Below are 22,377 nucleotides of genomic sequence, written 5' to 3' on the forward strand. Positions count from 1 at the left end.
AGACAGACAGACAGACAGACAGACAGACAGACAGACAGACAGACACTCTCACTTCTCTCCCATCAGACTGGTAAAAGAAATCAAGCACACACAGTGGATGTTCCTTCTGACAGCCTCTGCTCGAGTGTCGGTGTATGTGTCGCTCCTTCTCTGACCATAACTGTCTACCCTAGTTCTTATTTCTGCGACTAATGAAAAAACACATACCTCACAAGCTCACATTATAGTGTGTCTCATGTGTGCACACACATCCACCCATAACCCCACATACTCATTATACTTCTTCCAACTGAAACAATAAATGCACAGGGTCATGACATGAATGTAAGTTAACTGAATTTACAGAAAACAAGAAACAAACATACACACACACTGTCACACATAGCCAGCAGTGGAGGTTCCTCAGATGAGAAAGGGGAGGACAATCCTCAGCGAATTTAATAAAAATGTAAATAGTGGAACATTGAAAAAGTGATCCTTTTTAGATAAAACTACACAAAATATATTAATGTCAATAAACTATTGATTAAAACACACTGTTTTCCAAATTCATGAGGTCCTAATCTATGGATTTCACATGAATAGGAATACAAGATGAGCATCTGTTGGTCACAGATACCTGAAAAAAGGGTAGGGGCGTGGATCAGAAAACCAGTCCAGTATCTGGTGTGACCACAATTTGCACTATGCAGCGCAACACATATCCTTCACTTAGAGCTGATCAGGCTGTTGATTGTGGCCTGTGGAATATTGTCCCACTCCTCTTCAATAGCTGTGCGATGTTGCTGGATATTGGTGGGAACTGGAATATGCCGGTGTAACTACACTGTACATTGTAGCGGGTTTACTAAAGTATTAGTTCGACATAACTATGTTGACTATGATGCTAGCTAATATGGTGACAATGTTGTAGGCTGTATTTAGTTGGTAGCAGTTATGAAATGAAGGTTTGGCTTGGAAATGTATTTTTTTCTGGCCACAGATAGCCTATGTGTTGTGCACTGAAGTCCACAAGCAAAGGGAAAAGGTGAGTGGAGAAGAGTGTATAGACGCAAGAAGGAATCATACAATGAGCAAAGTGATCATGCTGTTTGTATCTGGACGCTATGAAAGTGAACTGTGTTTGAGTGTGATCTGGGGTGAATTCATTCCGCCAATTCTGTTGAAAAACCTTTCTTAAACGGAAGCAAATTAAACTTAATGGGGATAAACATATCTGGATTTGTCAAATAGAAACTCTCGTTTGCAACTGTTGGACTAATGATTACTCCCTAGATCAGCTAGATGCAGGCAAGGTGGTGTTGAGTGTGTCACTGTGTCACCTTGATTGAAAAACTGTATCTCGATCTGTGTACCTACGTTTTAAACTTTCATTCATAGGCTAGGTCAGGGTTTCCCAACCGAGGGTAGGCGTACCCCTAGGGATACATGGGCAGTCCCCAGGGGGTATATTGGTGGATTTTCAAAATTGTGAAGAAAAAAATATTTGGAAAAATATTATTCCCCAAAATATGTTCAAGTTATTTCAGTCTTTATAGGTAGGAAAATATTTACTGAGGTCACTGGTGTGAAATGTTGCTAGTTTATATTTATAGGCCTGTTTTTTTTTACTTTGGGTGTGTGTGCATTTCTCTGTCTACCTGGCCTCTGTTCCCTCAATGGTTGATCCTCTGCTCGCACAAAGTGCACGTGATCCTTTGCTCTGTGCACTAGAGTGCCTGCTGCTGTTATTCTAACAGAAACTATAATTGATAAGACAACAGAGGACGCCCTGAAGATGGTACCATTTTCAAATAACATGATGTACTGTAGGATCAATGACATGATATCGTAGATCAAGTGGTGGAAAATGTAAAAAAAATCTGGTCCATTTTCTCTGTTATTGGATGAAGCCACTGATGTCAGTGAGGTAGCCCAGTTGATTGCGTTTGTGTGATTCAAAGACATTTTGGAAATGAATGAGCATATTCTTGTCTGCAAGTTGATTTGCAGACAAGATTATGCTCATTCAGCCAATCTGTTGATTTCTGCGCTCTTCCAGATATATAGTATGAGTCTAGCCGCAATAAGAAAACACACTGAGGCAAGACCAAACTCTTCTTTGCTAATACCTAGTGGTAATATACACTGCTCAAAAAATTAAAGGGAACACTAAAATAACATCCTAAATCTGAATGAACAAAATATTCTTATTAAATACTTTTTTCTTTACATAGTTGAATGTGCTGACAACAAAATCACACAAAATGTATCAATGGAAATCAAATTTATCAACCCATGGAGGTCTGGATTTGGAGTCACACTCAAAATTAAAGTGGAAAACCACACTACAGGCTGATCCAACTTTGATGTAATGTCCTTAAAAGAAGTCAAAATGAGGCTCAGTAGTGTGTGTAGCCTCCACGTGCCTGTATGACCTCCCTACAACGCCTGGGCATGCTCCTGATGAGGTGGCGGATGGTCTCTGGAGGGATCTCCTCCCAGACCTGGACGAAAGCATCCACTAACTCCTGGACAGTCTGTGGTGCAACGTGGCGTTGGTGGATGGACGAGACATGATGTCCCAGATGTGCTCAATTGGATTCAGGTCTGGGGAACGGGCGGGCCAGTCCATAGCATCAATGCCTTCCTCTTGCAGAAACTGCTGACACACTCCAGCCACATGAAGTCTAGCATTGTCTTGCATTAGGAGGAACCCAGGGCCAACCACACTAGCATATGGTCTCACAAGGGGTCTGAGGATCTCATCTCAGTACCTAATGGCAGTCAGGCTACCTCTGGCGAGCACATGGAGGGCTGTGCGGCCCCCCAAAGAAATGCCACCCCACACCATGACTGACCCACCGCCAAACCGGTCATGCTGGAGGATGTTGCAGGCAGCAGAACGTTCTCCACGGCGTCTCCAGACTCTGTCACGTCTGTCACATGTGCTCAGTGCGAACCTGCTTTCATCTGTGAAGAGCACAGGGCGCCAGTGGCGAATTTGCTAATCTTGGTGTTCTCTGGCAAATGCCAAACGTTCTGCACGGTGTTGGGCTGTAAGCACAACCCCCACCTGTGGACGTCGGGCCCTCATACCACCCTCATGGAGTCTGTTTCTGACCATTTGAGCAGACACATGCACTGAGAAGTGGTCTGTGGTCACCACCTGCTGAACCACTCCTTTATTGGGGGTGTCATGTTAATTGCCTATAATTTCCACCTGTTGTCTATTCCATTTGCACAACTGCATGTGAAATTTATTGTCAATCAGTGTTGCTTCCTAAGTGGACAATTTGATTTCACAGAGGTGTGATTGACTTGGAGTTACATTGTGTTGTTTAAGTGTTCCCTTTATTTTTTTGAGCAGTGTAGATATATCCCCTAATAAGCAAAGGTGTGGGGCCTCTGGGATAGGCTGTCCCACCCATTCCTCAAGCTTTTTAAGAACCTCCTTCAAAAAAGGGAGCACCGTGGGATATTCCAATATAGCATGCGTAAAGGTACCTACATCACCCTTGCATTTCCAGCATAAACTATTTTGCAATAATGTAATCATGTAATCTAACTGGGGTCCAGTAGTATCTATGAACAATCATATAATGTACCCCTTGTATCCCTGGAACACCACCCTAAATCGGAAACAAAATTCCATACCTCCTACCTCAATGTCACAAATAACGTCCCTCTGCCAAATCAACCTTAAATTCTCACAGTTTCCATATTGTGCATATGAGACTCTTTTATAAAACACTGAAGCAGAGTGTGATATTACAGGTAACATGAAATATTGTTCTAAAAACATTTAATCTCGCTGGAGGTTAATTCTCATAAGAGACCCCATGCTGCTCCTTAGTTGTAAGTATTTCTAGAAATATCCCTTATCTGGCAAATAACATTTTTTCCTTCAGGTCCTGATAGGACATAAGCCCTCCTTTCTCATATACATCCCCTAGTACATGCAGGCCTTGTCTAAGCCATACCACCCAGATAAATTAATGTTTTCCTATGCAGACCGATGGGTTGTGCCACATGGAAGAATATTTTTGTTTATACTGGGAAATGCCAAACATCTTATGACTCTTAACCCATACCTCTCGGGAATGTTGTAGAATTGTGATAAGGCCTCAATAGGCTTAAACGGAGTTGTGATACAATACCTCTCAATCTGAGTCCATCCCAAATGGGAATCATAATTGCCCCAGTGTCTGGCCAATTTGGCTACTTCAAATTATATGTTGTATAGTTCTACATTGGAAAATGCTAGTCCTCCTTTATCCCTCGGAGCATATAACTTGTTCACATTTATTCCGTTTTTTTCCCATCCCAAAGATCATTCTTAATCATTTGATTGTACTGCTTAAATAGTAAGGGTGAAATGGTCACAGGGAGCATCATGGACACAAAATTAAAGTGTTGGACCAGAACCATTTGAATAGTATTGTAACGGTTTTCGTCGTCTGAAGAAGAGGAATTGGACCAAAGCGCAGTGTGGTAAGTGTTCATGCTTTTTATTGAAACTGAACACTATAACAAAATAACAAAGAGAATAACTGAAACAATCCTGTCAGGTGCAAAACACTAAACATAAAATAACTACCCACAAAACATAGGTGGGAAAAAGCTACCTAAGTATGGTTCCCAATCAGAGACAACGATAGTCAGCTGTCCTTGATTGAGAAACATACCCGGCCAAAACAAAGAAATTCAAAACATAGAAAAAGGAACATAGAATGCCCACCCAAATCACACCCCATAATGTAATATTAAGCAGCCTCCATTTATCAAGAGCATTCTTTATTTTTTGTAGTAGTGACATCATATTAATTTGCATGATATTCTGTGGTTCATTGCTCAATTATATACCCAGGTATTTCATCCCTGATTGCACTCATTTTATCTGTAATGAAGACATTTCAACAGGAGGACAGAATTTGGATACAGGCATAGCCTGTGGGGACTGTTGTTCTTGGATTGGAGTACAATACCTTAACTCACTTGATAAATCCTGTATTCCCACACCAAATGGCAATAAGTAAAAATAATAGAGAAGAAAAATAAATAAAACTGAAATTTTAGGAAAGTGGGTGTCACGCCTTGGTCTTAGTATTTTGTGTTTTTGTTATATATTTGGTCAGGCCAGGGTGTGACATGGGTTTATTTTGTTGTGTTTCGTATTGGGGTTTTGTAGGCATTGGGATTGCGGCTGAGTAGGGGTGTCTAGCATAGGCTTGGCTGCCTGAGGCGGTTCTCAATCAGAGTCAGGTGATTCTCGTTGTCTCTGATTGGGAACCATATTTAGGTAGCCTAGGTTTCACTGTGTGTTTTGTGGGTGATTGTTCCTGTCTCTGTGTTTGTTGTCACAAGATAGGCTGTATAGGTTTTCACGTTTTGTTTGTTGTTTTATATATATATATATATATATATATATAGTTATTTTCATGTATCGTCTATTCTTCATTAAAGATCATGAGTAACCACCACGCCGCATTTTGGTCCGACTCTCTTTCAACAGACGAACGCCGTTACAGAATCACCCACCACACCCGGACCGAGCGACGTAGTAACAGGCAGCGACAGCAGGAGCAGCGAAAAGAGGAACGGACATGGGAGGATGAATTGTCGGAGAAGGACCCTGGGATCAGCCTGGAGAATATCACCGCCCCAAAGAAGAACTGGAGGCGGAAAGAGCTGAGAGGCGCTGGTATGAGGAGAAGCAACAGCGGCAGCAGGAGCAACAATATAGGGACTACACTACTTGGGAAGAAATAGACAGGTGGGCGGTCGACCCAGAGAGAGTGCCGGAGCCCGCCTGGGATTCGCTGGAGCAGTGCAAGGAGGGTTATAGGAGAATGGAGTTGGAGAGACAAGCACGACGGTGCAGAAGAAAGCCCGAGAGTCCGCCCCAAAAATGTATTGGGGGGGGGGCCTCAGGGAGAGTGTGGCAGAGTCAGGAGTCAGACCTGAGCCAACTCTCCCTGTTTATCGTGAGGAGCCAAGGAGGAGACCAGAACCAGAGCTGGTGTTAGAGGTGAGCTAAGCAGAGACTGTGAAGGAGTTAATGGGGAAAGTGGAGGAGAGAGTAATGAGAGAGTTGCTAGTATGGTGCTTTAGGTACGAGATTCGTCCGACGGAGCGTGTCGGGGATTTAATGGCACCTGGGTCAGTGCTCCATACTCTTCCTGAAGTGCATGTTAGTCGGCTGGTGAAAATTGTGCCAGCCTCACGCACTAGGCCTCCTGTGTACCTACCTAGCCTTGCACGTCCTGTGCCATCCCTGCTCTCAGGCTCTCCAGTACACCTTCACGGTCCGGTCCATCCTGTGCCACCTTCACACACCAGTCCTCCGGTGGCAGCTCCCCGCACCAGGCTTCCTGTGCGTGTCCTCGGTCCAGTACCACCAGTTCGAGCACCAAGCACCAGGCCTTCAGTGCCCCTCGCCTGTTCAGCGCAGCCAGAGCCTTTCTCCTCTCCAGTGCTGTCGGAGTATCCCACCTGTTTAGCGCTGCCGGAGCCTCCCGCCTGTTCAGCGCAGCCAGCGCTTTCCTCCTCTCCTGCGCTGTCGGAGTCTCCCGCCTGTTCAGCGCTTCCAGAGCCTTCCTCCCCTACAGCGCTGCTGGAGTCTCCTGCCTGTTCAGCACAGCCTGAGCTGCCAGTCTGCATGGAGCAGCCTGAGCTGTCAGACTGCATGGAGCAGCCAGAGCTGCCAGTCTGCATGGAGAAGCCAGAGCTGCCATTCTGCATGGAGCTGCCAGTCTGCATGGAGCAGACAGAGCTGCCAGGTTGCATGGAGCAGCCAGAGCTGCCAGTCTGCATGGAGCAGCCAGAGATGCCAGTCTGCATGGAGCAGCCAGAGCTGTCAGTCTGCATGGAGCAGCCAGAGCTGCCAGTCTGCATGGAGCAGCCAGAGCTGCCAGTCTGCATGGAGCAGCCAGAGCTGCCAGTCTGCATGGAGCAGCCAGAGCTGTCAGTCTGCATGGAGCAGCCAGAGCTGCCAGTCTGCATGGAGCAGCCAGAGTTGCTAGATCCGCCAGTCAGCCATGATCTTCCAGATCTGCCAGTCAACCAGACTCTTCCAGATCTGCCAGTCAACCAGACTCTTCCAGATCCGCCAGCCAGCCAGGATCTGCCGGAGCCAACTACCTGCCTGAGCTTCCTCTCAGTACTGGGCTTCCTCTCAGCACTGGGCTTCCCCTCAGCACTGGGCTTCCCCTCAGTACTGGGCTTCCCCTCAGTCCCGGGCTTCCACTCAGTCCCGGGCTTGCCCTCAGTCCCGGGCTTCCTCTCAGTCCCGGGCTTCCCCTCAGCCACAGGCTTCCCCTCAGTCCCGGGCTTCCCCTCAGTCCCGAGCATCCCCTCAGTCCCGAGCTTCCCCTCAGTCCCGAGCTCCCCCTCAGTCCTGTGCTCCCCCTCAGTCCCGAGCTTCCCCTCAGTCCCGAGCTTCCCCTTAGTCCCGAGCTTCCACCTCAGTCCTAAGCTGCCCCTCAGTCCAGTGGGGTCCTTGGTGAGGGTTATTAGGCCAAGGTCGGCGGCGAGGGTCGCCAATCAAAGGACGCATTACAGGGGGACTAAGACTTGGTTGGAGTGGGGTCCACGTCCCGAGCCGGAACCGCCACCATGGACAGACGCCCACCCGGACCCTCCCCTATGGGTTCAGATGTGCGGCCGGGAGTCCGCAACTTGGGGGGGGGGGGGGGGTTCTGTCACGCCTTGGTCTTAGTATTTTGTGTTTTCGTTATATATTTGGTCAGGCCAGGGTGTGACATGGGTTTATTTTGTTGTGTTTCGTATTGGGGTTTTGTAGGCATTGGGATTGCGGCTGAGTAGGGGTGTCTAGCATAGGTTTGGCTGCCTGAGGCAGTTCTCAATCAGAGTCAGGTGATTCTCGTTGTCTCTGATTGGGAACCATATTTAGGTAGCCTAGGTTTCACTGTGTGTTTTGTGGGTGATTCCTGTCTCTGTGTTTGTTGTCACAAGATAGGCTGTATAGGTTTTCGCGTTTCGTTTGTTGTTTTATATATATATATATATATATAGTTATTTTCATGTATCGTCTATTCTTCATTAAAGATCATGAGTAACCACCACGCCACATTTTGGTCCGACTCTCTTTCAACAGACGAACGCCGTTACAGTGGGAGAACAAAATGTTCTATGCAACCATATAATATCAGATCAATTAAAATAGGGTCAAGGTTGTTAGTTCCATCTAGTTACTTTACCGACATCTTTCTCCCGTGGTATTGGTGCGAGGGTACGGTGAACCCGTTGAAGCTCGGATTCGTCCAGATTCACCCCCAGAGTCTCCAAGATAATTTGTCTCACGCATTCCTGCGGCTTGCCATCCTCCAGACCTTCTTTGACTCCTAAAAGTCTTACATTGAGGGGCCTGTCTCAGTTAGCTGCGTCTTGCACGCTTCTGTAGACATCCTCATACAGTTTGGCGTTCTTCTTGACGTTTTTAATCAGTCAATCGTTGTCATCCCCCAGCATTGATATCTGACCTTCTGACTCATTTAGCCTCCGTAATATGACCGATACATCTTCTTGCAAATCCATCTAAGATTGTTTGACCTGAGAAACATCTGATTCAAGAGATTTAAGAATGGTGCTGACATTACCCATTTCTTCCATGGCCTTCTATAGGGATGATTGCAAGGCTGACCACGAGCTGGGTTCTATGTTCTGCCCTTTCAAAGTCATGCTTGCTGAATTGTTAGCAACAGAGCTAGCCTTGTTAACCGCTGCACCTGCAATTGCGCTACATATACGCATTGAGGATGAATTCAACGGAGACATTGTTGAAAAGCGTTGATAAAACAAATTAAATTAACTTTCCCCTCAAAAGAAATTGTACTAAATGTTCTATTCTATCAAACTTCTGAGGATTTTATCAACCATCTTGCTTTGCAGCATTACGTGACTCCAGACCACTTTACTTTTTCCACATTATTATACGTTACAGCCTTATTCTAAAATTGATTAACTTCTTGCGTCGAGCAATCCCGTATCCGGGATCGTAATCATAGCCTCAAGCTCATTACCATAACGCAACGTTAACTATTCATGAAAATCGCAAATGAAATGAAATAAATATATTGGCTCACAAGCTTAGCCTTTTGTTTACAACACTGTCATCTCAAATTTTCAAAATAGCTTTTCAACCATAGCTACACAAGCATTTGTGTAATAGTATTGATAGCTAGCATAGCATTAAGCCTAGCATTCAGCAGGCAACATCTTCACAAAAACAAGAAAACCATTCAAATAAAATAATTTACCTTTGAAGAACTTCGGATGTTTTCAATGAGGAGACTCTCAGTTAGATAGCAAATTTTCAGTTTTTCCCCCAAAATTATTTGAGTAGGAGAAATTGCTCCGTTTTGTTCATCACGTTTGGCTAAGAAAACCCCCCGAAAATTCAGTCATTACAACGCCAAACTTTTTTCCAAATTGGTAAATGTAGTCTCTTATGGTCAATCTTCCAATGATATGCCTACAAATACGTCACAATGCTGCAGACACCTTGGGGAAACGACAGAACGTGTAGGCTCATTCCTGGTGCATTCACAACCATATAAGGATCGGAAATACCTTATTTAAGTAAGTAACCAGACTCTTTGCTATAAGGCTTGAAATTGAGGTGCATCCTCTTTCCATTGATCATCCTTGAGATGTTTCTACAACTTGATTGGAGTCCACCTGTGGTAAATTCAACTGATTGGACATTATTTGAAAAGGCAAACACCTGTCTATGTAAGGTCCCACATTTGACAGTGCATGTCAGCCAAAAACCAAGCTATGAGGTCGAAGCAATTGTCCGGAGAGCTCTGAGCCAGGATTGTGTCGAGAAACAGATCTGAAGGAAGGGCACCAAAATTCTGCAGCATTTAATGTCCCCAAGAACACAGTTGCCTCCATCATTCTTAAATGGAAGAAGTTTGGAACCGCAAAGACTCATCCTAGAGCTGGCCACCAGGCCAAACTGAGCAATCGGGGGAGAAGGGCCTTGGTCAGGGAGGTGAACAAAAACCTGATGGTCGCTCTGACAGAGTTCCAGAGTTGCTCTGTGCAGATGGGAGAACCTTCTAGAAGGATAACCATCTCTGCAGCACTCCACAATCAGGTGTTCATGTTAGAGTGGCCTGACGGAAGCCACTCCTCAGTAAAAGGCACATGTATGCCCTCTTGGAGTATGCCAAAAGGCACCTAAAGGACTCTCAGACAATGAGAAACAAGACTCTCTGGTCTGATGAAACCAAGATTGAACTCTTTGGCCTGAATGCCAAGCGTCACTTCTGGAGGAGACCTGGCACCAGTTCTACGGTGAAGCATGGTGGTGGCAGGATCATGCTGTGGGGATGTTTTTCAGCAGCAGGGACTGGGACACTAGCCAGGATCGAGGGAAAGATGAACAGAGCAAAGTACAGCGAGATCATTGATGAAAACCTGCTCCAGAGCGAACAGGTCCTCAGACTGGGGTGCATTTTCACCTTCCAACAGGACAACGACCCTAACCACACAGCCAAGACATGAGTGGCTTAGGCATGGCTTAGGGATCGGGTTCAATTCCGGCCTCTGGACCACCCAGACAAACATCTCTGGAGAGACCTGGAAATATCTGTGCAGCGACGCTCTTCATCCAACCTGACAAAGCTTGAGAGGATCTGCAAAGAAGAATGTGAGAAACTCCCCAAATACAGGTGTGCAAGCTCAACGCTTTAGTCGCTGCCATAGGTGCTTCAACAAAGTACTGAGTAAAGGGTCGGAATACTTATGTAAATGTGATATTTCATTTTTTTTATACATTTGCAAAATTTTTATCAATTTTAGAGTAAGTCTGTAACATAACAACGTAGAAAAAGTCAAGGTGCCTGAACATACTTCTGTGAAGTGACATTTTCATTCATGTCCCTAGCACAGGAACAGACTGGACTTGGAGAAAAGCCTGATCACTGCTGTTGCCACCCTGCCCCAAAATACTGACAGAGTATGACTGAAAGACATGATCAAGTTTCTCACTGATTGGTGAGTCATCATGTGTCATACACAAGTCTAGAAATATGGGTTACATTTACTGGAAGAATGTGTGTAACATTTGATCTTTGTTTTTGTATAATTTTCTGGACACTTCAAGATGTGAATAAATCCTATAAAAATGATTAAACTGATGTTTGTATTTGTATTTATTATTGATTCCCATTATTCTTCCTGGCGTCAAGCAAAATTAAGGCAGTATACATTTTTGAAAACATTACAATACATTCACAAAAGATTTTACAACATATTACGTGTGTGCCCTCAGGCCCCTACTCTACTACCACATATCCACAATACAAAATATGTGTGTATAGTGTGTGTTATTGTGTGTTTGTATTTATGTGTTTGTGCCTATGTTTGTGTTGCTTCACTGTCTCCGCTGTTCCATAAGATGTATTTTTATTGTTTTTTTTAAATCTAATTTTACTGCTTGCATGTTAAGAGTACATGAGTGTTATTATAGTAACACATTATCCTCATTTGCAGTTAAATGACAGGCATAGACAAATAATATTGATTTTACAATACATTTTTTGTCCAATACGATATAGGAATCACTCCAGTACCCAAAAAAGGTTGGGGACCACTAGGCTAGATTGTAGCAACCTCATGATGGGCATAGGGAAACATGTTGTATCATGTAGTAGCATAAACCTATCGATGTTACATTGAGCTGGGGGAATGGAATATGAATAACTGTCATCCAAATTGCTGTAATAGAAATAAGGCCATGTTCATTAAAAAAATATAATTCCTCCCTCATCTTAAATGGCACCGACCACCACTGATACAGTCACATGCCTCAGTCACACACATACACAGTTGTCACACACAAAAGGAGATGTGTACCAAAAGAACACGCTCTCTCTCTCTCCTGACAATCCCACCCATTGTTTCAACCAGCATAACACCCAGAGAAAAACAGACATGGTGTCTAGGGGGGTGATATCATCACAGCTTTGTCCCCACTGAATTTATACACACATATAGACTAGATACAGTACAGAATATCAGCTTTGTCCTCACATTCTCGTACATTTTACTCTATCATTTCATTCATCCACCCCTCCATTCTTCCAGCTATCAATATTCATTCAGCTGTCACGGAGGTTAACGAGGAAGAAAGAAAAGGGGACAGCGAGTGGGGTCAGCCAGCAGAAGGAAGGAGGTGGGTGAAAGGATGGGAAGAGTAATAAAGGGATAACGGAGGGTTCATTTGGACTCACCTGAGTGCGTGGCACCATGGGGAAAAGGTTAAGGGTCGTGGGTCTCTTTGGCCGGTATATATTCATGGTTACTAGAGGGGGGTCCTCGGTTACTGGCAGGGGTGCTGTGGAATATGGCTTAGATGACTCCTTGTCATCGCGGTAACCATCGGCCCCGTCGATCAGATCCAAATGGAGCATCTCGGCCTGGAGCTGGCCGACAGCACCCAGCTCCTCCTTCCCCACCCCACTATTGGTCCCCTGCCTCACACAGCCCTGCAGGGATTGGAAGATACTCACGTCAGTCCAGAGAGAGAGAGAAAGGCAATGGGAGCTACAAGCAGAGACACACAAAGGGAGATAAAGATTGAGAGAGACAGAGGAAATGGAACAAGATGAGAAGGTAGAGAGAGAGCAAAGGATGGAGGAAGGAGAAAATAGGGGGGAAGGGGGATTGAGTTGGCCAATTAGAGGCTGATCTGACATCAGCCTGCACACTGTCACTGCCAACGCTGAGCCACTTATAACAGGGAGAGAAAGAGAGAGAGGGAAAGAGCCAAATGGAGAGATCAAGGCAGAGAGACTATTCATTGCAGCAGTTTGTTTACTGACTGTATCTACCTTAAGATATATAATGTTCATTTAATTATTGTTATTTGTAAACAATTAAGTTATAAAGCTTTATATTCTGGGTGATGATAAAGACAGTCATTAGGGTAACCTCATGAGGCATTAATAGGTTATATTCTTCAATAATGAATGGGAAAATATTAAGAATTGAAATGATGACTGAACAGCTTCTCAATTCCCAGACTGTAACTCTAATGATACCAGAAAGAGACACCCAGGGCAGGTCTAATATGTTATGATGTGGACACTATTCTGCACCTACAATATATGCTCCTATCTCTCAGAGCTATATAAACTACATACACATATATGGTGCTTCTGAAAGCCACCTACATCTTCCAAAAAATCTGAACATAGTCCTTTAAAACCAAATAAAATCAAATGTATTTGTCACAAACACATGGTTAGTAGATGTTAATGCGAGTGTAGCGAAATGCTTGTGCTTCTAGTTCCGACAGTGCAGCAATAACGAACGAGTAATCGTACCTAACAATTTCAAAACTACTACCTTACACACACAAGTGTAAAGGGATAAAGAATATGTACATTTAGATATATGAATGAGTGATGGTACAGAACGGCATAGGCAAGATGCAGTATATGGTATTGAGTACAGTATATACATATAAACAAAGTGACATAGTTTAAAGTGGCTAGTGATACATGTATTACATAAAGATTACAGTAGATAATATAGTGTACAGTATATACATATACATATGAGATGAGTAATGTAGGGTATGTAAACACTATATTAAGTAGCATTGTTTAAAGTGGCTAGTGATATATTTTACATCAATTTCTATCAATTCCCATTGTGGCTGGAGTTGAGTCAGTGTGTTGGCAGCAGCCACTCAATGTTAGTGGTGGCTGTTTAACAGGCCTTGAGATAGAAGCTGTTTTTCAGTCTCTCGGTCTCTGCTTTGATGCACCTGTACTGACCTCGCCTTCTGGATGATAGTGGGGTGAACTGGCAGTGGCTCGGGTGGTTGGTGTCCTTGATGACAAGGTGGTCCTTGATGTGGCCTTCCTGTGACATCGGGTGGTGTAGGTGTCCTGGAGGGCAGGTAGTTTGCCCCCAGTGATGCGTTGTGCAGACCTCACTACCCTCTGGAGAGCCTTATGGTTGTGGGCGGAGCAGTTGCCGTACCAGGCAGTGATACAGTCCGAAAGGATGCTCTCGATTGTGCATCTGTAGAAGTTTGTGCTTTTGGTGACAAGCCGAATTTCTTCAGCCTCCTGAGGTGTAAGAGGCTCTGCTACGCCTTCTTCACGACGCTGTCTGTGTGGGTGGACCAATTCAGTTTGTCCGTGATGTGTACGCTGAGGAACTTAAAACTTACTACCCTCTCCACTACTTTCCCATCGGTGTGGATGGGGGGTGCTCCCTCTGCGGTTTCCTGAAGTCCACAATCATCTCCTTGTTTTGTTGAAGTTGAGTGTGAGGTTAATTTCCTGACACCACACTCCGAGGGCCCTCACCCCCTCCTTGTAGGCCGTCTCGTCGTTGTTGGTAATCAAGCCTACCACTGTAGTGCCGTCCGCAAACTTGATGATTGAGTTGGAGGCGTGCATGGCCACACAGTCGTGGGTGAACAAGGAGTACAGGAGAGGGCTTAAAATGCACCCTTGTGGGGCCCCAGTGTTAAGGATCAGCGGGATGGAGATGTTGTTACCTACCCTCACCACCTGGGGGCGGCCCGTCAGGAAGTCCAGTACCCAGTTGCACAGGGCGGGGTCGAGTGAATGCTACGGGGCGGGGCGGTAGTCGTTTAGCTCAGTTACCTTAGCTTTCTTGGGAACAGGGACAATGGTGGCCCTCTTGAAGCATGTGGGAACAGCAGACTGGGATAAGGATGGATTGAATATGTCCGTAAACACACCAGCCAGCTGGTCTGCGCATGCTCTGAGGACGCGACTAGGGATGCCGTCTGGGCCTGCAGCCCTGCGGGGGTTAACACGTTTAAATGTTTTACTCATGTTGGCTGCAGTGAAGGAGAGTTCGCAGGTTTTGGTTGCGGGCCGTGTCAGTGGCACTGTATTGTCCTCAAAGCGGGCAAAAAAGTTATTTAGTCTGCCTGGGAGCAAGACATCCTGGTCTCTGCCACATACCTCTTGTGTCTGAGCCGTTGAATTGTGACTCTACTTTGTCTCTATACTGACGCTTAGCTTGTTTGATTGCCTTGCGGAGGGAACAGCTACACTGGTTGTATTCGGTCATGTTTCCGGTCACCTTGCCCTGGTTAAAAGCAGTGGTTCGCGCTTTCAGTTTCACGCGAATGCTGCCATCAATCCACGGGTTCTGGTTTGGGAATGTTTTAATCATTGCTATGGGGACGACATTGTCAATGCACTTTCTAATGATCTCGCTCACTGAATCAGCGTATTCATCAATGTTGTTGTTGGAAGCAATGTGAAACATATCCCAGTCCACGTGATCAAAGCAGTCCTGAAGCGTGGAATCAGATTGGTCGGATCAGCGTTGAACAGACCTGAGCGCGGGAGATTCTTGTTTTAGTTTCTGTCTGTAGGCAGGGAGCAACAAAATGGAGTCGTGGTCAGCTTTTCTGAAAGGAGGGCGGGGGAGGGCGTTATATGTGTCGCGGAAGTTAGAATAGCAATGATCCAAGGTTTTACCAGCCCTGGTTGCGCAATCGATATGCTGATACAATTTAGGGAGTCTTGTTTTCAGGTTAGCCTTGTTAAAATCCCCAGCTACAATGAATGCAGCCTCAGGATATGTGGTTTCCAGTTTGCAAAGAGTCAAATAAAGTTAGTTCAGGGCCATCGATGTGTCTGCTTGGGGGGGGGAACATATATGGCTGTGATTATAATCAAAGAGAATTCCCTTGGTCGATAATGCGGTCGACATTTGATTGTGAGGAATTTTAAGTCAGGTGAACAGAAGGGCTTGAGTTCCTGTATATTGTTGTGATCACACCACGTCTCGTTAATCATAAGACGTACGCCCTGCCCCTCTTCTTACCAGAAAGATGTTTGTTTCTTTCGGCGCGATGCGTGAAGAAACAAGCTGGCTGCACTGATTCCGTTAGCGTCTCTCGAGTGAGCCATGTTTCCGTGAAGCAAAGAACATTACAGTCTCTGATGTCTCTCTGGAATGCTTCCCTTGCTCGGATTTCATCAACCTTGTTGTCAAGAGACTGGACATTGGCGAGTAGTATGCTAGGCAGTGGTGCGCGATGTGCCCGTCTCTGATGCCTGACCAGTAGACCGCTTCGTTTGCCTCTTTTACGACGTCGTTGTTTTGGGTCACAGGCTGGGATCCATTCCGTTGTCCTGGGTGGAAGGCAGAACACAGGATCCGCTTCGCGAAAGTCATATTCCTGGTTGTACTGATGGTGAGTTGACGTTGCACTTATATTCAGTAGTTCTTCCCGACTGTCTGGCATGCGTCTGCAATGTAGTTGGGCAGGAACACCACCACAGCCTGAGGATCCTGATGCCTGGCATTGCATTGGCCAATCACCATTTTTTTGACACAGGCATACTAGACATGAACATAACATTTCTATGCACAAAAGTATGTTGACACCTGCTCGTCGAACATCTCATTCCAAAATCATGGGCATTAATATGGAGCTGGTCCCCCCCTTGCTGCTATAACAGCCTTCACTCTTCTGGGAATGCTTTTCACTAGATGTTGGAACTTTGCTGCGGGGACTTGGTCGGGCACTGATGTTGGGCGATTAGGCCTGGCTCGCAGTCGGCGTTCCAATTCATCCCAAAGGTGTTTGATGGGGTTGAGGTCAGGGCTCTGTGCAGGCCAGTCAAGTTGTTCCACACTGATCTTGACAAACCACTTCTGTTTGGACCTCGCTTTGTGCATGGGGGCATTGTCATTCTGAAACAGGAAAGGGCCTTCCCCAAACAGTTGCCACAAAGTTGGAAGCACAGAATCGTCTAGAATGTCATTTTATGCTGTAGCGTTAAGATTTCCTTTCACTGGAAGTAAGGGGCCTAGCCCGAACCATGAAAACAGCCCCAATGTTTGTCTATGGAGATTGCATGGCCGTGTGCCCGATTTTATACACCTGTCAGCAACGGGTGTGGCTGGAATAGCCGAATCCACTAATTTGACCACATACTTTTGTCCATATAATGTATCCTGTATATGTATGACCAAACACAAGCTACAAAAGGAAGGTTTATCTTCATAATGCTAGAAGGTTTTTGAAATAGAAGATACCAGTTCTATTATGAGCTGGCTGGTTTGATTCCTGAATGCTGATTGGCTGACAGCCGTGGTATATCAGACCCTATACCATGGGTATGACAAAACATTTTTTGTACTGCTGTAATTGCGTTGGTAACCAGTTTATAATAGCAATTAAGCATCTTGGGGGTTTGTGGTATGTGGCCAAGGGCTGTATCCAGGCACTCCGCGTTGTGTCGTACATAAGAAGCGTGTTCCAATGCTGCATATATTTTCAGCAATGAATCTTGCAGTAGTTGAGATAAAACTGTTGCCATGGAGATAGGTTTCCTTTTCCTCCTTGTCCGTGTTTTCGTTGGCTCATGCACACCCACACTCCACCGATATGCCCCCTTCCTCTCTCCTCCATCACCCCCCTCCCATGTCCCTCCTTCTCTTCATTTTCTCTGCTCCCTCCATCCTCCCTCCCTCATCTCCCCTCCCTTCATTTTGCTGTTTCTTCTAAAACAAAGAGGTCTCTTTGAGGAATAAAAAGTCAGCTGTTTGTCCTCTCAGCAGTGTATGTGTGTGTGTGTGTGTGTGTGTGTGTGTGTGTGTGTGTGTGTGTGTGTGTGTGTGTGTGTGTGTGTGTGTGTGTGTGTGTGTGTGTGTGCGTGTGCGTGTGTGTGTGTGTGTGCGTGTGCGTGTGCGTGTGTGTGTGTGTGGGGGCGTGCGTGCGTGCTTGCGTGTGTGTGTGTTCAGGAATAATGCAGAGAAAGTAAATGGCATTACTCTATCTCATAGCCCTATTCAGCCCTGACATATTGTATTTTACTACATCCAAACAAATGACCGCAAATCAAATCCAATTGCCCTGCACTCTAATGAGTAAAGGTTTAGCTACAAAACCACACGTACATGCATGCACAACAATAATTAAACAAATGTATTGAACTTAGTAGAAAGTTAATTAAATGTTTTAAACTTAATTCACGTAAGATATTAAAAGAACGCAACAATGATTCTAATTTCCTGCAACTTTCTGCAGAAGCATGCATGCACACAAGTCATCTCTCACTCTTCACAGACATAGCATCGGGGACAAGGATGAGTGTGTGTGCGCATGATTCTTTGTGTTGGTTGGATGTGTTTCAATTAAAAATATATATATTTATCCTTTATTTCAGTGGTACTCATTTCTTTGGACACTTTCTCACTCCAACTTATCAAACAAGAATTTATGCACAAATAAGTTAAGCACCAAGAAGAATGATGAACTCCATAACAAATGCAAGCTCTCATTTGCTGTGTAGGCAACTTTTTGTTTTGCTACACTGCTAATATTGGCCCCTAGCTGTGTGATATATCCAGTAGATGAAGACAAAAACTCTGTTTTATGCGGGATGAGACAATAAGAAAATACTCAGTTATTGTAGCAGGATATATATGACAAGTAAAACTATTTGAAAGAAGGAGCCTAAAACAAGAAAGCATTTTTTTCCTTTTTTTTCTAGGCCGAATAGTTCAAATGGCTAGATTGAATGCAAAGCATTTTACAAATAGTGGCAAAGCATTTTTACAAATAGTGACACATTTCTCTCCCAGAGACAGCAGGCTACCACATTTGTAACTGTAAGTAGGCCTTTTGTTGAGTCTGTCTGATATAATTAATTAAGCAGCCAATATTAGCAGTAAGTATGCAGCGATACGCCATCGCATCTGGTTTCAGCTTATTGGGACTATAATTTGTTTTTCAACAGGACAATGACCCAACACAGCTCCAGGCTGTGTAAGGACTATTTGACCAAGAAGGAGAGTGATGGAGTGCTGCATCCTCCAACTCAACCCAATTGAGATGGTTTGGGATGAGTCGGACTGCAGAGTGAAGGAAAAGCAGCCAACAAGTGCTCAGCATATGTGGGAATTCCTTCAAGATTGTTGGAAAAGCATTCCAGGTGAAGCTGGTTGAGAGAATGCCAAGAGTGTGCAAAGCAGTCATCAAGTCAAAGGGTGGATATTTGAAGAATCTCAAATATAAAATATATTTAGATTTGTTTAACACTTTTTTGGTTACTACGTGATTTCATATGTGTTATTTCATAGTATTGATGTCTTCACTATTATTCTACAATGTAGAAAATAGTACAAATAAAGAAAAGCCCTTGAATGAGTAGGTGTTCTAAAACTTTTGACCAGTAGTGTATATACTGTACATACAGTGCATTCGGAAAGTATTCTGAACCCTTCATTTTTTCCACATTCTGTTACGTTACAACCTTATTCTAAAATGGACAAAAAAAACTCATCAGTCTCTGCACAATACCCCACATTTTTGCAAATTTATTTGGTTGTATTGTGGGTGATTGTCCTGAGTGTCTTTATGTCCTTGTGCTGTGTTAGTTGACACAAGTATAGGCTGTTTTCGGTTTTCGGATATGGGATTGCTCATTGCTAGAAGTTAATTATGGGATTTCTGTTGTTTTGAATTTGGCGCCCTGCAATTTCACTGGAAGTTGTCGAGGTGGGACGCTAGTGGTTAAAGAAAAAAATAAGCAAACACATTTGGTGTTCGCCAAATATATGGAAGAAGGTACTCTGGTCAGATTACTAAAATTTAGATTTTTGGTCATTAAGGAAAACAAGATGTCTGACACAAACCCAACACCTCTCATCACCCTGAGAATACCATCCCCACAGTGAAGAATGGTTGTGGCAGCATCATGCTGTATGGATATTTTCCATTAGCAGGGACTGGGAAACTGGCCAGAATTGAAGGAATGATGGATGGCGAAAAATCCAGGGAAAATCTTTAGGGAAACCTGTTTCAGTCTTCCAGAGATTTGAGACTGGGACAGAAGTTCACCTTCCAGCAGGACAATGACCCTAAGCATACTGTTAAAGCAACACTCGAGTTGTTTAAGAGGAAACATTTAAATGTATTGGAATGGCCTAGTCAATGCTTAGACCTCAATCCAATTGAGAATCTGAGGTATGATTTAAAGATTGCTGTACACCAGCGGAACTCAACCAACTTGAAGGAGCTGGAGCAGTTTTGCCTTGAAGAATGGCGAAAAATCCCAGTGGCTAGATGTGCCAAGCTTATAGAGACATACCCCAAGAGGCTTGCAGCTGTAATTGCTGCAAAAGGTGGCTCTACAAAGTATTGACTTGGGGGGGGTTGAATAGCTATGCAAGTTTTCTGTTTTTTTGTATATATCTTGTTAGTTTCACAATAAAAAAAATATTTTGCATCTTCAAGTGGTAGGCATGTTGTCTAAATCAAATGATACAAACCCCCCCAAAAAATCTATTATCTCCAGGTTGTAAGGCAACAAAATAAAATAAAAATGCCAAGGCACTGTACCCCATAATAACGAAGTGAAAACATGTTTTTAGATATTTTTGCAAATGTATTAAACATACAAAAAAAGAAATAACTTATATACATAAGTATTTAGACCCTTTGCTGTGAGACTCGTAATTGAGTTCAGGCGCATCCTGCTTCTATTGATCATCCTTGAGATGTTTCTACAATTTGATTGGAGCCCACCTGTGGTAAATTCAATTGATTGGACCTGATTTGTCTATATGAGGTCGCACAGTTGACAGTGCATATCAGAGCAGAAATTAAGCCAAAAGTCTATGGAATTGTCCGTAGAGCTCCAAATCAGGACTGTGTCATGGTACAGATCTGGAGAAGGGTACCAAAAAATGTCTGCAACATTGAAAGACCCAATAACACTGTTGCCTCCATTGTTCTTAAATGACAGAAGTTTGGAACCACCAAGAGACTTCCTAGAGCTGGCGGCCAGGTCAAACTGAGCATTTGGGGGAGAAGGGCCTTGGACAGGGAGGTGACCAAGATTCTGATGACCACTCTGACAGAGCTACACACTTAATCTGTGGAAGTGGGTGAACCTTCCAGAAGGACAACCATCTCTGCAGCACTCCACTAATCAATTCTTTATTGTAGTGGCCAAACAGAAGCCACTCCTAATAAAGGGCCCATGAGAGCCAGCTTGGAGTTTGCCAAAAGGTATCTAAAGGATTCTCAGAGCATGAGAAACAAGATTCTCTGGTCTGATGAAACCAAGATTGAACTCTTTACCCTGAATGACAAGCGTCACGTCTGGAGTAAACCTGACACCATCTACATGGCGAAGAATGGTGGTGGCAGCATCATGCTGTGGGGATGTTTTTCAGCTGCAGGGACTGGGAGACTAGTCATGATCGAGGGAAAGATGAACGGAGCAAATTACAGAGAGAACCTTGCTGAAAACCTGCTCGAGAGCACTCAGGTCCTCAGACTGGCGTGAAAGTTCACCTTCCAACAGGACAACGACCCCAAGCACACAGCCAAGACAACGCAGGAGTGTCTTCGGTACAAGTCTCTGAGTGTCCTTGAGTGGCCCAGCCAGAACCTGGACTTGAGCCCAACATCTCGATTGAGGAGAAAAGGCACCTTTCAATCGTTCTCATACAAAACCATGTCTAATCACAACCCTGTACAACCAAACCCCTTCCTCATCTCAAAGACCCATCTGTACATCTCCCCTAGCCTTTTGACTTTGACAGATCATTCTCGTCAAGAGTAGACCTTGGTGGTTGATATTTCTAGGTGTGTATTTGTATTGTGTTTTGGAGAATCTGCAGAGAGAAGAATGAGGTGGTGGTCTACTTTTGTAGTCTTGATTTGATATATTTCAGTTTCCCTAGCTAGTTTCTGTCCCACAGTTAGGTTGGTGAACTTCTTAAGTTATAGGGGGCAGCATTTTCACTTTTTGATAAATAGCATGCCCAATTTCAACTTCCTGCTACTCATGCCAAGAATATAAAATATGCATATTATTAGCAGGTTTGGAGAGAAAACACTCTTAAGTTTATAAAACTTTTTGAATCATGTCTGTGAGTATAACAGAACTTATGTAGCAGGCAAAACCCAGAGAACTAACCATTCAGAATGTTTTTTTTTAGGTCTCTGTCTGTTCCGTGAGTTCTCATTGGGAAACAATATTTCGTAGGCACTTGTTTTCAGTTCCTGCAGCTTTCACTGGATGTCACCAGTCTTTTGAATTTGGTTGAGGTTATTCCTTTGTGCAATAAAGAAGTACGGCCATCTAGGAAATAGGTAACACTGTTGAGAGTTGCGCAGGACTTAAAAGTAGAGTTAGTTTCCTCTCGTCCTCTATTTTTTATTTATTTACTTTTTTATTTCACCTTTATTTAACCAGGTAGGCTAGTTGAGAACAAGTTCTCATTTGCAACTGCAACCTGGCCAAGATAAAGCATAGCAGTGTGAACAGAAAACACAGAGTTACACATGGAGTAAACAATTAACAAGTCAATAACACAGTAGAAAAAAAGGGGAGT

The 22,377-nt window shown here is 44.2% G+C and overlaps 1 protein-coding gene across 1 annotated transcript in view; it reads right to left on the reverse strand.

Annotated features, from left to right (window-relative positions):
• Window positions 1-22,377, reverse strand: part of LOC124032970 (C-Jun-amino-terminal kinase-interacting protein 1-like) — a 139,726-nt gene that overhangs the window by 61,652 nt on the left and 55,697 nt on the right. The window contains exon 4 of the mRNA XM_046344913.1: window positions 12,246-12,500. Coding sequence (XP_046200869.1) covers window positions 12,246-12,500 — 255 coding nt within the window. The remainder of the gene's footprint in view (window positions 1-12,245; window positions 12,501-22,377) is intronic.

This window comes from Oncorhynchus gorbuscha, linkage group LG04, assembly GCF_021184085.1.
Source record: "Oncorhynchus gorbuscha isolate QuinsamMale2020 ecotype Even-year linkage group LG04, OgorEven_v1.0, whole genome shotgun sequence".
Classification (NCBI taxonomy): Eukaryota; Metazoa; Chordata; class Actinopteri; order Salmoniformes; family Salmonidae; genus Oncorhynchus; species Oncorhynchus gorbuscha.